This window comes from Halichoerus grypus, chromosome 1 (assembly GCF_964656455.1).
Source record: "Halichoerus grypus chromosome 1, mHalGry1.hap1.1, whole genome shotgun sequence".
In the NCBI taxonomy this organism is placed as follows: Eukaryota; Metazoa; Chordata; class Mammalia; order Carnivora; family Phocidae; genus Halichoerus; species Halichoerus grypus.
Genome location: NC_135712.1, coordinates 8222621 through 8239202, shown reverse-complemented (window position 1 = coordinate 8239202; position 16582 = coordinate 8222621). Strand labels below are relative to the sequence as shown.

General features: G+C 43.0%; 1 protein-coding gene across 8 annotated transcripts in view; it reads left to right on the top strand.

The window, feature by feature from the left end:
* Window positions 1–11411, top strand: part of DYRK1A (dual specificity tyrosine phosphorylation regulated kinase 1A) — a 149587-nt gene extending 138176 nt beyond the window's left edge. For 7 of the 8 annotated variants that reach the window (XM_078073607.1, XM_078073584.1, XM_078073631.1 and 4 more), the window contains 3 exons: window positions 3443–3749; window positions 4218–4342; window positions 8134–11411. In XM_078073607.1, the coding sequence (XP_077929733.1) occupies window positions 3443–3749; window positions 4218–4342; window positions 8134–8754 (1053 nt within the window). In that variant the 3' untranslated portion in view covers window positions 8755–11411. The remainder of the gene's footprint in view (window positions 1–3442; window positions 3750–4217; window positions 4343–8133) is intronic. The other variant, XM_078073778.1, reaches the window with a different exon arrangement.
* Window positions 11412–16582: the final 5171 nt, after the last annotated feature.

Here is a 16582-nt window from a genome sequence, read left to right as displayed (position 1 = left end):
CAGAGGGAGAGGGAGAAGCAGACTCCCTACTGAGCCAGGAGCCCGATGTAGGGCTCGATCCCAGGACCCCGAGATCATGACCTGAGCTGAAAGCAGACGCTTAACCGACTGAGCCACCCAGGCATCCCTGTGTGTAATTTTTAGTGTTATATGCATCTTTAACTGTAATCAGTTGGCATTCATCTAATATCACTTGATAAACCATGTAATTAACCATGTGCTTTTTGCCTAACCCTGCACTGTCTGTGCACTTATCGTATAATCACTTCTGCATATGTTACAGCCTTCACAACAAACAACTGCTTTAAATAAAAAATGACTTTTAAAGAAATTTTAAAACACACAAAAGAATAAAGATAATAAGACAGTCTTTTCTATTTACCTATGCAGTTCTTGATTCCTTTCTGCAGTTTCTGACTTCCAGCTGGTATTATGTTCCTTTAGAACAGAACTTCCTCTAATTTTTTTATTTTATATGAATAACTTTTGATGGTGATTTCTGTCAGCAGTTGTTTATCTGAAAATATCTTTATTTACCTACTTAAGGAAGATATGGAAATTTCCATGGATGTAGAATTCTAGGTTGACATTTCAGCAAAAAAAAAAAATTATGACATTGTTTAAAGATGTTAATGACATTGTTTTCTATATTACGTTGTTTCTGAAGAGAAGCCAATAGTTTTTCTAAGCATCCTTCCCTATATGTAATGTTTCTCCCTCTCCCCCAGCTGATTTTGATGTTTTTCTCTTTATGTTCGATTCTTCAGTAAGTTGGCTCTTAGGTCCCTGGGTATAGTTTTCTTTGTATTTTTCATTGGAGTTTGGAGTTCTTGGGTCTGTGGGTTGATCTCTTTTATCAATTTTTGAATATCCTCAGGCTTTGTCTTTTCAAATATTTGTTCTGCTCAGTCTTTTTCTTCTTCTTCTAATTCTCCACTTAAATGTCTGTTACAGTGCACAACATTACTAGTTTATTCATTCTGTGTTCCTTTTGTGTTTTAGTTTGGATAATTTCTTTGCTCTGTCTTCTGATTCACTGATTTTTTTCTTCTGCTGAGTCCAGTCTTATGTTAAAACCATTAAGTGAATTCTTTGTTTCTGATATTGCATATTTTAGTTCTAACACTTCCACTTTTCTTTTTTTTTTTTAAGATTTATTTATTTGAGAGAGCGCATGGCAGAGGGAGAGGGAATCTTAAGCAGACTCCACGCTGAGCGCGGAGCCCAACATGGGGCTCAGTCTCCTCACCCTGAGATCATGACTTGAGCCAAAACCAAGTCAGTCACATGCTCAACCGACTGTTCCACCCAGGCGCCGCTCTTTTCTGTTTTCTTACATAGTTTTCATTTTGTCTTCTGAAATCCCCCATCTAGTCATACATGTTGTCCACCTTTTGAACTGAATTCTTTAACCTATTTGTTGTAATTATTGATAATGCCTGTTTCAACATCTGGGTCATTTACTTACGTGGGTCTTCTGACTAATTTTTTCACTTGATTATGGACCCATCTTTTTCAAATTTCTTAGGTCTAATTTTTAAATGTATGCCAGACTTTGTATTTAAGAACACTTGAGATGGAAGTAGATCTTACTTCCCTCCAGAAAGAGACCCACCTCTAGTTCTGTCAGGCAGTAGTGTGGGCCTGAGTCAGTTTCCTTTGTAGTTAAGCTGAAGCTGGGCTTTGCTTCATTTGTCTGCTCAACTTAGGTTCTGTTCTCCACTGTGTTCATAGGTTTTAAGCAGTGTCTGTGGAGACCTGAGCGCTCTCTGTACATTGTCGCCCAGCTAGCGGCCTGCTCCTGTTTGTGCCTCATGCAGTCTCTGTTCATGCTGCCACTCTGCCCCCAGCCTGGCAGTGCCCTGGGAGCACCGTCTTGGCTGCCCTCACTCAGCCGTGGGGCCTTCCCCACTGCCACAGGTTGGCTTAGAGCTGGGCTGGATTCTTACCGGGATCTCTGGCATTTGTTTCTTCTCCCACCTTATGACCCTTCTTTCCCAGAAAGGGCTTTTCATTTTCTGGAATTTAGTTAATTCTGGTTTGTTTAGTCCTTGGCACTCCAATGGGTTTTTAAAATGGAATGATTTTGTGGCCTGGCCTACCTGCCTGGCTTGTTCTTGCTTTTAGAGTGAGAGCAATGGTCTCTTGCAGATTTCTACATTGTCACTAGAAGTAAAAATCCAGTATGCTATTCTGAATAAATTCAGTATTCATAGGGATTTTAAGGGTTATACTGTCAATCTGTTTATTTTTAAAGATTTTATTTATTTGATAGAGACACAGTGAGAGAGTGAACACAAGCAGGGGGAAGGGGAGAGGGAGAAGCAGGCTTCCCGCTGAGCAGGGAGCCCGATGCGGGGCTCAATCCCAGGACCCTGGCATCATGACCTGAGCCGAAGGCAGACGCTTAACGACTGAGCCACCCAGGCGCCCCTATACTGTCATCTCATCTATTTAAAAATGAGTTTTCAGGGGTGCCTGGGTGGCTCAGTCGGTTAAGCATCTGCCTTCGGCTCAGGTCATGATCCCGGGGTCCTGGGATCGAGTCCAGTATCGGGGTCCTTACTCAACAGGGCAGCCTGCTTTCCCTCTCCCTCTGCCTGCGCTGCTCTGCCTACTTGTGCTCTTTCTCTAGCTCTCTGTCAAATAAAAAAATAAAATCTTAAAAAAAAAATGAATTTTCAGAAAATCTCAACATGTTAAGGTAATTTATTATTCAGCATATTCTAAAGGGAGGCATTAAATAATTTGCTTTTAATTTCTTTATCTAAATATGAGCAAGGGGCGCCTGGCTGGCTCAGTCGGAAGAGCATGCAACTCTTGATCTTGGGTTTAAGCCCCACATTGGGTGTAGAGATTACTTTTAATAAGTAAAGTTTAAAAAAATATGAGTGGGTAGGTTTAAACCAGTGAATCTTAACTTGGAGCTTACTTGGAGCGATGACCACAGCCTTGGAGAGCTGCTGTTAGGAAAGAGAGTGCGCCCGAGGTTGTGGGGCATGAGGCAGAGGAGAGGCTCAGAGCCAGTTGGCTGGAGCGGCGGTCAGTGCACCTCCTTCCTGTAAAGAACCTGATAGTGTGAGGTGGAGGCCTGTCGGCTCCTGTTGCATCCTACTTGGTTTTGTTTTTACAACCTCCAAAAATATAAAAACCCTTTATGGCTGAGGCTGTACAAGAACACCCCCTAGGCCAGGCCATTGTTTGCTGAGCCCTGGGCTACATGATCTGTATAAAGTCATTTTTGATCTTAAAATTATTTTGAATTTCTCTAAGCACAAGTGCATTTGCAATAGTAATGTGTGAAAATACAGAGGATCTAATTATAAAGCATTCTTTTTAATAAGGGCCTCTATATAATAGACTTAAGTGTATTTGAAGTTATGTAGGATTTTACATATTCCATCAAATTTAGAGAAAGCCTTTTTATCTTTCTTCTCTTTAGGAGTATAAACCACCAGGAACCCGTAAACTTCATAATATTCTCGGAGTAGAAACAGGAGGACCTGGTGGGCGTCGTGCTGGGGAATCGGGTCATACTGTAGCTGACTACTTGAAGTTCAAAGACCTCATTTTAAGGATGCTTGATTATGACCCCAAAACTCGAATTCAACCTTACTATGCCCTGCAGCACAGTTTTTTCAAGAAAACAGCTGACGAAGGCACCAATACAAGTAACAGTGTGTCCACCAGCCCCGCGATGGAGCAGTCGCAGTCTTCGGGCACGACCTCCAGTACGTCTTCAAGCTCAGGTCAGTGCTTCTGCCCTCGGTCGGGCTTCGAAGCCTTCACAGAGTGGGGTCATTGTAAAGGATCTTGAAAACTTGTCGATGATCCGGATAGGGAGGAATTACTTGACCTAAATCTGTTCTTTGTAGTTAGAAAAAATCCACCTGTCCCAAAGCTCCATTACTTAATTATGCATAATAAATTCTGCTTGGCAGTTGGAAACAAAACTCTTTATTAACCAAAATTTTTAATTGCTTTTTAAATAGAGCTACTTTGTTCACATGCTTGAAATTTTCCCTGATGTAACCAAAACCAAAGTGGCTGATGTGAAAGAACTTAGAGAACTGGATAACTTTCCGACATGCCTTCAGGCTAATCTAGCTTTTTGTGTGGGACGTACTTTCAGTTTCAGTGCTACAGTTTTAGAATGTATACTTGAGCCAAGTTAACTTCAGACTTAGAGGTTGTACCGCGTTGTGTGTGATACGCAGGTGGATCGTCGGGGACGAGCAACAGCGGGCGAGCCAGGTCAGACCCGACGCACCAGCACCGGCACAGCGGCGGGCACTTCACAGCTGCCGTCCAGGCCATGGACTGTGAGACCCACAGTCCCCAGGTGAGCTCCCGCGCCGCTCACGCCGGCTCCTGCCGTGCCCGGGCAGAGCCGCGCTGGGGGCCGAGGGCCTTCCGATGGTTGTGTCATTTCCTCCAAAGGGTCATGGCAGCTTCCTCATTTATAGGAAATCCTGACATGTTTGTAACTAAAACACATCTCGGCCGTTTTCTCTCTCGTTATTTAGAAACAGCTAACATTTCTTGGGTGCGTACCAGCCGCCGCTCCAGTTGTTTTTTTTCCCTGCGTTTATCTCCTTTACTACAGCAGCATTTTGATCCTTAACACTGACTTTTCATTTTACATTGGGAACTGTCACTTGATGGGTGAAATAACTTTCCCTGGCTCATGATCTTGATTCGTTGTTCGACTGCTTCCTGTGATCTTTCATCGCTAACAGTCCTTGATTCCGAGTCAGTTCGTGGTTTGATTTTAACCTCCATGTTGGTTTGGTTTGGTTTTGGGTTTTTTGGGGTTTTCTTTTGGTTTTGTTTTGTTTTGTTTTTTTTGTTTGTTCCTTTGTTTTTTAAATTTGTTAAGAGGCTGTAATTAATTTTTTTTTAAATGGGTGAAGCAGATATTGGTAGTAAAAATATTTATTAAATGCTCTTCGTAAAAAAGTTAATTCGTGCTGAGCGTTGCATTATAATGTTTTATAATGAGAGGCCAGTGTATTATTTGATGAGTGAAGTAAAACTGAGAACCCACCCTTGTGGGTTCTTCATACAGATGGCCCTAGATTCACCCATTTGCTCCAGTTTTACACTTGGGGGTTAGGGAGCTAATTTTTGACTCCTCTTTCCTTCGTCCCGCAATTAAATCAAATAGTAAATTGTGTGGATTCTGAATATCCTAAATATGCTTTTATTCTCGTTACTTCACCCCATTGCTGCAGCCGTCTCCAGCCTATCTTACTATAAAGAATATTCTAACTGGTCCTCCAACATCTAATTCCATCCAGTGGTCAACACTGTTCTCTTCTACACAGGCATGTGAACATTCAGTAAAGCAGTCTGATGTGGCCTTTCCCTACTTTAAACAGTGTTTGGTTTTCCTTTGTACTTAAAAGGAAATTTAGACTTCTTATGGTCTCAGTGACCACCATGGTCTGACCCCTTTTCAGGGCATTCGTTCTCCTCTATTTACTCTAGTCTTAACTGGATTTTTTTTTTTCCATTTTTTGGAAGACACCGTGTTCTTTCATGTTTCTCACATGTACTGTGCTCAGCCTGAACACTTTTCCTCTCTCTTTGCTGTAGTCATTACCGTTTATACTTCAGATCTTCGCTTAAATGTCGAAATCCGTAGAATGACCTACATTTCTTCTATCCTCCAAATGGATGAAATACCACAAACACATAAACATGGGCCAGGAGTAACATGAGACACTTGTGTACCTCCCACCTGTATTTCACAGAAGTCATTATTTTGTTTTATTTACCTTATGCCCTTTTTTATTTAATTTTTTGAATAGATGATAAATCGTTAAAAAAGAAAAAGTCACTGTAGAAGGGGATTCAGTGAAGACTTCCCTTCCGTGTCCTCTAGCCGCCCAATTTCTGAACTTGCGTTACTGGTTTGTGTATCCTTTTTTGGAGTATTTTACGCACATCCACACGCAGATACATAGTCTTGATCTTTGTGTACAGATGGTAGCATGCTGTGCACACTTCCACATCTTGAGTGTTTTGTTTTTGTTTTTTAACATGTTTTACATGTAATTTTTTAACATATGTATCGAGCTCTTTCTGTATCAGTACACGGAGAACTTTTTCTTCCTTTCCTTCCTTCATAATCACGCAGTACTCTGCTGTCCAGATATCCGTAAGTCATTTCCCCAGGCCACTGTTAATGGACAGTTAACTTGTAGTCTTTTTTCACTATTACAGATGATGCTGGAGTGGCACACACATATCACTCAGACACATGCAGTGTAGCCGTGATAGAAACCCCTCGGTGTGAAATCACAGGTCAGAGAGCGGTGGGATCCGTGACTTTTATAGCTGCGGCCGAATTGCTCTCCAGGATTCTGCCAGTGTAGCCTTCCACTAACAGGACTTTGGAGTGCAGTCGCTGTGATCACCTTTAATCAGTCTGAAATGACCAATGGTATTGGACAGAGGATGTTTTTATTTTGCTTATTTCTTTTTATATGTGCATTTGAGTAGCTTCATAGTTGAAGAACCATTAGTATTTTCTGAGAATTTTCTGCCTATTTTTCTACTGGATTGTTTTCAGTGGTGTTTCTTGAAGTTTGGTTCTTAGACTACCTTTGTTGAGTAAATACTTAATGACTTATGCTGGCTCCTGGTAAAAAAGACACGGGCTTTGCCTTCTTTGAGCTTATAGTGCCAGTAAATAAACAAAATCAAGTTAATAGAAATTGCAGATACCACTAATTGATAAAAAGGAAACAGGACAGGATAATGTGATATGGGTATATATAGATGTATTCGTTGGGTGGGATGTGTTAACGATTCAAGTAGACCAAACTGATAACAGACCCCCACAATATGGTAGCTAAAGGAGTAGGAAGTTTCTTTCTTTTTTTATGGAACAGTTCTGTGGGTGTTCAGGTTAGTGGCATGGCTCTCTCCCATGTCCTGGGCTCCTCCATCCCTTAGGGCCTACCTGTCTGCTGTATCCAGTAGGCAGGGTGTGGGAAGTATTTGTGGGCCAGGTCTGGCCATGACATAGAAACTTTCATTCATGTTCCACTGACTAAAATTTCATCGTGTGGCCATACCTAAGTACAGGGGAGGCTGGGAAGTGTGGTGCAGCCATGTGGACAGCTAGTGGCTTCTGCCACAGGAGTTGGGGCAGCCTTACCCACAGTGGTCAGAGAAGACTCGAACTGAAATGAGAAAGAAGCGACCAAGCAGAAATAGAAGCCTGAGCATTTTAGGCAAGAAGGAACAGTAGACACAAATGCCCTGAGACATTTGAAAGAGACTGACTACCAGGTGGAGGAATAGAAGGAAGAGCTGGTACGGTTGGAACCCAGGTAGCAAGAGGAAGGATAGCTCGAGGAGAAGTTTGGAGAAATGAACATTGGCCAGATGAGGCAGACCGCTATATGGAGTTTGGATTATTTTGTTTTTCTAAGGGCATGGAGAGATCATTAAAGGATTTGAAATAGGAAAGTGATTGGATTTGTGTTTTTAAAAAGATTATTCTTCACTATGGAGAATGGATTGGAAAAAGGCACAAGGATGGAAGCTGGGAGCTGATTTAGGGGGCTGTTGTACCAGTGCAGGCAAGAGATAGATGGTGGGAGCCTGGGAGAGAGGGATGGTGGTGGACACAGAGGGAAGAGGTCAGGCTGGGGCTCTGTTTTGAAGGCCGACTCAGTGGTACTTGCTGATGGTTTGGATGGAGGAATTGCTGAGCAGCTGATGGAAAGGGTGTTCTTACGGAAACAGGAAAGATGGAAAGAAGAGGGGCTTTACAGGAAAAGTAAATTCATTTTGAACCTGTCAAGACTATTTACTATCTGGCCCTTTCCAGAAAAAGTTTGCTGATCCGTGGCATAAGCAATGCTCCCAAGGAAAGAAAGTGGCCAGTGAAATATATGAGCCTGTTTATGGGTATAGCTTGCTAGAAATTGCAGCTTTCACAGTAAAATACTTTTTCACTCTAATATATTTGGAATTTTGCATTACAGAACTAACACTTTAGAAGTTTCAAAATCTCCTGTCTCTAATTAGTGTAAATGCTAGTGTAGCCTTTGATTAAAGATGAATTAAAGCTGGGAAACAGTACTCTGAATAAATCCTTTAAAAATCTTCTTACAGGTGCGTCAACAATTTCCTGCTCCCCTTGGTTGGTCAGGCACTGAAGCTCCTACACAGGTCACTGTTGAAACTCATCCCGTTCAAGAAACAACCTTTCATGTAGCCCCTCAACAGAATGCATTGCATCATCACCATGGAAACAGTTCCCATCACCACCACCACCACCACCACCACCACCACCACCATGGACAACAAGCCTTGGGTAACCGGACCAGGCCAAGGGTCTACAATTCTCCAACGAATAGCTCCTCTACCCAGGATTCTATGGAGGTCGGCCATAGCCACCACTCCATGACATCCCTGTCTTCCTCGACTACTTCCTCCTCCACATCTTCCTCCTCTACTGGTAATCCAGGCAATCAGGCCTACCAGAATCGCCCAGTGGCTGCTAATACCTTGGACTTTGGACAGAATGGAGCTATGGACGTTAATTTAACCGTCTACTCCAATCCCCGCCAAGAGACTGGCATAGCTGGACATCCAACATACCAATTTTCTGCTAATACAGGTCCTACACATTACATGACTGAAGGACATATGACAATGAGGCAAGGGGCTGATAGAGAAGAGTCCCCCATGACAGGAGTTTGTGTGCAACAGAGTTCTGTAGCTAGCTCGTGACTAAATTGAAACTTGAGTTTGTTTCTTGTGTGTTTTTATAGAAGTGGTGTTTTTTTCCAAAAAACAAAGTGCAAAGCTGCTTGCATCAGAAGGAGATTAACACACTGAACCGCTACAAGAGGGCAAAGCTTTTTTTTTTTTTTTTTTTTAACTTGAAAAGATTGCAAAGGGACAATGAAGTTTTTAAAAGAGCCATGTCCAAACCCATCGTCATGGATAGCGCAGAGGTGTCCTCTTTTTGCCTCCCCCATTTTAACTTGCCATACCCCAGTCATAGTGGGTTTTTTTGTCTTTCTGTCCCCCAAAAGTTAATGTTCAGATGTTGGTCTTGGTCATTTGCCAACTAATTTTAAAATAAAAAGGCACTGCACATAATTTGCATAAAGGGCCCCTTAAGGGTGGTTTTTTTTTTTCTTTTTGTTTTTTTCCTCCCTTTTTTTTCCCCCTCTTGTTTGTTTTGTTTGGGTGGGGGGGTGGGAAATTTGGGTTTTTAAGTCCTCTAAACACACTTGGGCACGGAAATGCAGTACTGTAAGGAAGAGGGACCTCCAGCTTACACAAACATCACCTTCAGCTGTATGGAAGGGACGGTTGTATTGGAGTTTGTAAGGCACAGTAAGCATGCTAAGTGGCGGGGATCAGAACTCTCCTGTCTGAACCTACTGAGGAGCAAAGCAGCAATTACATGGGATCCTGTGGGTCTCCTGTTGTAGAGGCCACAGTAAGATAGTAAATGGAACATGACCGGTCTCCTAACCAAGGTGCACTGAGAAGCAATCAACGGGTCAGTCGTGGCCAGTCCTGGGGAGGTCTGAGTGGTGGTCTTTGGGATAACCTTTGGCCTTATGGATTTGGACTCGAAATTAGAAGAGCCTACCATTTCAGATGCAATCACTTTTGGACATGCTTTTGCAGACAGTCCTTAATGCTGAAAACACAGAGAATGGGTAATTCAAGAGGCCTTTCTTTTAAAATAGACTTTTGTGACCCACTAATTGTAAGGTATTGCAAGGTCACTTTGCGTGTGTCATAAAGTTGACTTCCTTATTGGTTGAAGGTCACAGAAGTAGTGGTTTGCTTTGATGGAAATAGCTACAGCTGTGTCCCTTCCTGCTTTTTACTTTTTTTTTCTTTTTGCTTTTTTTCTCGGCACGTGGTATCTCCACCATTTCTTCTGCACAAAGATGTCTTCTGTTCATCCTGAACATTTTTAAAAAAAAAATGCAGAATTTTATGTGACTGCTTTTTTGCCTCACAATTATGCTGTGAATTTTACAAAAATTTATTTTCTTTTTTGATAATTTATTGTACCAAAGCTGTTTTTATAGCACATAGATGTCTGTAACCAATAATGTAGCAGTTCTGCACTTTGACACAAGGTGTAACTAGACCATTTTTAAATGTCAGTTGAAAATTATGGCTGTACTATTGCTTAAACAAAACTGGAACTGTCGTTAAATCCATAGCCAGGACATCTACAGCAGTGTGTATGCTGAGCTTAATAGATTGACCTCTAATTCAAGATTACACCATCCGTTACATTCTAGGTGTGTTCAGGCTTCTGAAGGTAAAGGGACACTGGATCCAGAAGCTATGGAACCAGCAGTTGATTCTTGTATTCCTGATTAACCTACTTGTAAACTTGAAAGCAAGACCTTGATTGCACCAACAGGTCCAAAATACAAGCGCGAGTAAAGCAGAACTCTCCTGCGTGACCTGAAGTGGACAGGCTGGTGTTTTAACAGGTGCCTAGTTCTGAGATTACGCTGCCTTAATGTAACACAGTCTGGCAGTTGCTAAATTTGTGTTCCCATTTTAAATTGACCAATTTTAGGGTGTTATACTTTTGAGCGGTTGAATTGGGAGAATGAAGACAAGTAATTTATCTGTCCGGGATCAAAAGAAGCCTAGGAAAGAAGCAGTAATCTACCTCTGCCGATAACCCTGTTCAAAACAACTCAGCAGAACACCACATTACTTTTTATTGGTCAATTCCATGTGGCTGACTAGGTCAATTTTTTCTGAACAAAAGCAGGTTTTTATATGTAAACAGTGACAAAAGAAAGGCTTAAAACTATGTGAATGTGAATGGAAACTTGGAAATACCCGTTTTTATAATCCACAAAATTTTTTTGTTGTTAATCAGGAAATCCATATTTATTTTGTAATTAAACGTCAAGCCTGTGGATGATTTTTGAACTTGGAAGTTCATAAAGGTTTACAGTGAATAAAAGGATATCATCTTGAGTATAGCAATATCAAAAGGAATCAGTAGTTACTGCTGTTTAGGAATATAAGGGGAAGATATTATATGGGTCAGGTCATTTTTTTCTGTGCTGGTTGCCACATCTTAGCAAGCACCAAAAAACAAAAAGCAGTTTTTAAATCGCTATTTACATAAAGGAAATCATAAAATCCAATGCTTCTGCATACTGTGTTATGTTACAGTCCAGTTTTGTGTGCTTTACTACACGGTTTGGTTACAGGACTTCTGTGCATTGTAAAACATAAACAGCATGGAAAAGGTTAAATACCTGTGTGCAGATTGTAAGATCTGGTCCGGACTTGCTGTGTATATTGTAACGTTAAATGAAAAGAACCCCCCTTTGTATCATAGTCATGCGGTCTTATGTATGATAAACAGTTGAATAATTTGTCCTCAGACTCTTTACTATGCTTTTTTAAAATTAAGAAAAATGTAAACATAGTAAAAATATTCCTATGCAATTAACCTGGTCCAGGTAATGGTCTGGTAGGTATATTGAGTGTAAGTTTGGTCAAAGGTGTGAAAAGGAAAATAGTATTTACGTTGACCTAGGTAGGCGTCCCAGATCTCAGGAAGTAAAGATTGGAGGTTTTGATTGTGATCATTTTCATTTTTAAGATGGATTCTCTCAATGGGTGATTAAGTATATTCAGTTTCTCTCTGATTCAAAGTGCTACTAGTTTGTAGTGTTCAGAATGGCTGTGAGGGGTCAGTGGTTTTCTCTGAGAGGCTTTGACCTGCTGGAAAGCAAGAGGGAATACACGTCGTCTTGTACCTCCTTCCCCAGATCCGTGTAAGGGGGCGAGTCAGGGACTTTCTTGTACAGAGTCTGAAACTCCTGCCACAGTGTATTCATGGCTGACCTAAAGTCTTCTCTTTTTATAAACTAATCTATAAGTATATATTAAGATGCTTGTCAAGAAGGCAAAAAACCTTACTTAAAAAGTTAAATGTGATTCTGTAGAATGCAGGGTGGCATAACACAGAGTTAGACTTAACATGTAAGAAAGAAAAACTTGCTTTAGTTTTTTCTTAGGGTATGAGCATTTTACTTAGGTAAGTGGCACATTTTGTATGGTATCAGACTTCAAAAATCCTAGGCTTATTTTAGTGAATGTTAGAACTATCTGTAAAAAATCATTATGGCTGCAGTCATTCTAGGAGGACCACAGTATGCCTATTGCGTTTGTCACTGTACCCTCCTTTCCAGCTCCTGTGTTGTTAAAACTTACTGTTAAAATAAGTCATATAATAAGGAAGTACATAAACTACAAAGACAAGATAGCAAATGCCCAATTTCTTCCAGGTCCCCCAATTTCCTTTTGGCCTTTACTTTGTTCACTCTCAGACTACAAGCTCAGTACTCATTTTTACATCCATTTTTGTAGTGGTGACCATAACTAATAGGTCAGGTGATTTGTTCCAGATACAGAGGTTGGCCTTAGTGCCGTATATGAAGACCGTTTGAAATTTTAAGATGAAGGCTTGGGGCAGGGGGACGCCGACTTTGGTATACTGAGACCGTATTCAGATTTCTTAGAAGGCTCCCTGGGACATCTGGTGGCCCCGCATTGAGAAGCCTTTGGTGTCAGAGTAGAGCAGATGTTCTCATTTTCTTAATTTTGGATCTCCTTCCCTAGACTTAATATTCTAGGGTGAAAATACACATTGAGTCATTTTTAGGAGAAAAAGTAAGAAAACGCCTAAGAAAATAGCTTATTTTATTCTTTGTTGTCCCTCCTAATGCATAGTGGTCCCCCTGTCAGTGTATTCACTGACAGCCGTCCTCTGGGTCATCTGGCCTTTCACCCTGTACTAGCCGTTGTTACATATTTAAACTAAAGCACTAGGTACTTTTTGTGCAAGACTCACTAAGGTAAGTGGACCATCGGGTGTGTGTGTGTGTCTGGCATTATGGACACCCACAGTCCCAGGTTTCAGTTGCTTGAGGTGAGAAGAGAGAAAGAACCGGGTTGTTCTTGCTTAACTTTCGGAGAGCACAAGGTATTTGTCATCGTTAATTTTTTCCCGATTTCTTAACCTAAATCTTGTTCAAAGGACAAAACATTTCTCCCAACGGAAACATTCAGATTTGAGCCCACGCGGGATAACCGGGTGCAAGTATCCCCTGCTTTCCAGAAATTTGCCTTTGCTTTTACAAAAGACAGACCTACAGTCGTAGCATAACAGCTTTTTCTTAAGAGCGAAAATCCTCTTGTGATTTCTTGCAGTCAGTGAGAAAAAGTCGGCTTACAAAAGTTTTCAGAAAATTCTGTTTTCGGATAGCAGGAGCCTGTACTTGGACACCACAGGTTTCCGTGCGCGGTCTCTACCGGAAGAAGTTCGTTTTTCATGGTTGCCCACCTTGAGAGCTTGTCCTTTTGTTGACGCGTTAGTGGGGTGTGTGACTTGCAGCTCTGGCCTGTCGTGAATCCCCCGCCTTCCACAGGAGAAGCTGGGAACCCTGCTCCAGGGCAGCGCCGAGACGCACACGAGCCTTCAGCCGGCTTCCCTTTGCTCTCACCGGCTCGCCTGGGTACTGGAGGAGCGGGGGGTCATGGCGGCTGAGAAAGTGCCTTTGTTAAATGGGGAGGTAAACCAATGGCCAAGTTGCTGGTGGAGGATGGAGGAAATGGGGTTGGGGCCTGGGCATGTGTGTGTGTAAAGCCGCTTTACAGGTGATTCCGCATGATTTGGGGCAGGGAGATGCCTGCGGCTCATCTTAGAAGTCTGAATGAAAGAGCTTTTTAAAGTATAGTTTTATTATTGAAGTTTTTATACATACAGTCATATGTTGATAAATAATTGAACAAGGTATAAAATATATAAATGAACAATTAAAATTCACAACTTACACCGCATTATACAATGTTATAAACAAGCCTCCAAGAGAGGCAGAAATTACCAGATATAAGTATGTAAAACTTGCACAATTTGTGTCTTCTGTCATCTTCCCTTTTGGAAATGGGTTGATGTGACATCTCAGCTCTCAGAGGTGTTAAGTTTCCCAATAGCAGGCCTGGGACCTGATCCTTAGTAGCTCGGCCTCACGTGGTCTTTGTAAAACAGTGGAGGAGTCCTCAGGGCGTGGGTCTGAGCAAGCAAACGTTTGTGGAGGCCCCAGGACACAGTGACTATGGTTTTCAGCTCTAGAATTGGGGTCCAGTCCTGGGCACATCCCTTTACTGGGAATAACTGTAGTATCCACTAGGAGTCGCAGGCTTCCGTGAGCTAATGGACGTAAGGGTTTTAGCACAGTATGAGAAGCACTGAGTAAAGATAATTTGTGACTAAATGTAGAGTTTGAGTCGGCAGCATGAATGAATCTACTTTTTCTATATGAACCCAGTGAACACCATGGGAGACAAGGTGAGTAGTGTTTTCTGTGAATGATTACACGGGATTATTTCTCAGTTTTCAGTCTGTAACTAGATGTGAACTTTACTACTAGATTTTGCTACTTACATCTATTTTAGAATTTTGAGGTATGTTTTGTAGTTTGGTTTGACATAATGTATGATAATTAAATGTTTTATAAAGGACGATTTTTAAGTAGACTTTTTCTCTACAACTTCAGGGAGGCTGTTTGGAGGAGTAACTGTGGAAAGGCGCTGTGGTTAGACCTGGCCGTCATGAGTCCAGTGGCCCCTCTCCACTCGTCCTGTGCACCCCAAGGCATATCTGTTGTGTTTTTAGCCTTCAGAGTTGTGCCTCAGATCAGGGAGAAAAAGAGGATAAGGAAGTGGTCAGTTTCCAAGTTCATAAACTGATAATATTGAAGCTTTCAGAACTTACTTGGTTATAACCCCTATTTTGAAAGCATCAGGGGCTAGCTGCTGCTGAGTTTTGCTTTTTAATTTACTTTGTTGCTATGTTAGGGGAGTGTGTACCTGCACCAGCTCAGGGTCCCTCAGTGTGATCTCTTTTTTTCATTCCCAAGGGATCGTCCCTTCCTTAGAGCAAGCATAAGGACAAACGGGCAAAAAGCCCGTTCATCTGCGTTAGAATATACGTGACTGACGTTACCTCGCAGGGACGTGTGCATTCCACGGGCCCGAGGCTTTGGAAAAAGGTGAAAATGATGGATCTAATAATGGGACCTATGTGTTCACCTGAGGCAGATAAAATTCTTCTGGGAGGTACAGTCGTTCCCCCCCCCGCCCCCCAACACACACCTAAAACTCGAACAACAGACAGCCTTCTACTTGCGAGTCAAACGGGCTGGCCTTCGTGCCTCTTGACAGCTCTCCGTCTTTGGCCTGCCCCGTTGGCACCGGCTGCACTCGGCACCCCTGCGGTGTGCGGGGCCTGGGCCGCAGGAGTCCCGTGCGAGTCCCGCGCTAGCTGCCCAGCCCTGGGCTCACGCGGGCCAGGCTGAGTCTGCCGGGCTCTGGGCTGTGGCTCATCCTCCGCCCAGACTTGCTCGGTGCTTTGCTGTTCGCAGGCTGCCTACACAGCAGTCCTCTACTTGCCGCCACCCTCTGACCCGCGGCCGACTCGCTCCTAGGTCTTCCTCCACACGCGGGTGTGGGCGCTGGCAAGCCTGGTGTCTTCCTTCCCAGAGCCGTGCTTTTCTGAAGGAGCCTCCTGCCCGTTGTGTCGTGGCCAAGAAGATTCAAGCTGGAGGCCTTCCGTGTGGATCCTTACCTACTGGCCTGTCTCCCCAGCTCAGCCCTGCTGATGCGAGCCATGCCGCGTGCGCTCTAGCCGAGGGGGGCCGCAGCGACTGGGTGCAAGGAGCAAGGCTGCACTGTCCCTCACGGGTTGGGTCAAGACCATGAACTTGAAATACCTCCCCTACCTCCTGCAGAAGACACCCCAAATCAAAAAAAGTGGTTAATCCTGGACAAAGAATTTAAAAATGGGAAGTCCTACCCTGAAGAGAAAGAATATTTATCGGGGATCTTAGGGCAGCTGTTATGAGGACTATGGAAGACAAATCATGAATGCCTGTCCTGTGCAAGACACTTGGCTGTGTCCTAGGGATGACCAACCAGCATGTCACTGTTTGGTTTTTGGGGGTAGGGGCAGATAGTTGGTGAATAATCCCAAATAAGCCCAGTGTATTCTGGTCTGGGGGCTGGCATGAGTTTCTCTGAGGAATTGAGGCTTAAGTGGTGGTGGGAATGTTCTAGAATCTAGGAGAAGGCAAGAGTATGTTCAAAGCCTGGTGTAATGAGAAATCAGGCCTTGCCGATACAAGTTTTTAAGTGGTTAGGGTCTACTTACTTAGGAAGGGAAGTTGATTGATCTTAGGGGTTGATTGGACAGAGTGAGAGGTGGTGGTGAGGAGAGGAACTGGGTGTCTTCCAGCTGCAACCCTGCAGATGGCCAAGTGCTGACTGTGGGTGCCTGGAGCACTCAAGGGGAAGCAGGTGTGCCAGATACCCAGGCGTCTGGTTACAGGACACGGAGCGTGGGGGGCTTACAGGGCATCTAAGTGAAGAGGTCCAGTGGCTAATTTACCACAAGAGAATGGGTTGAAGGTGGGGAAGTTGGGCCTGGGGCTGGTAGGCCTGGGTGCTTCTCAGGCAGGTGCTGGTGATGAGGTGGTGGATAGGG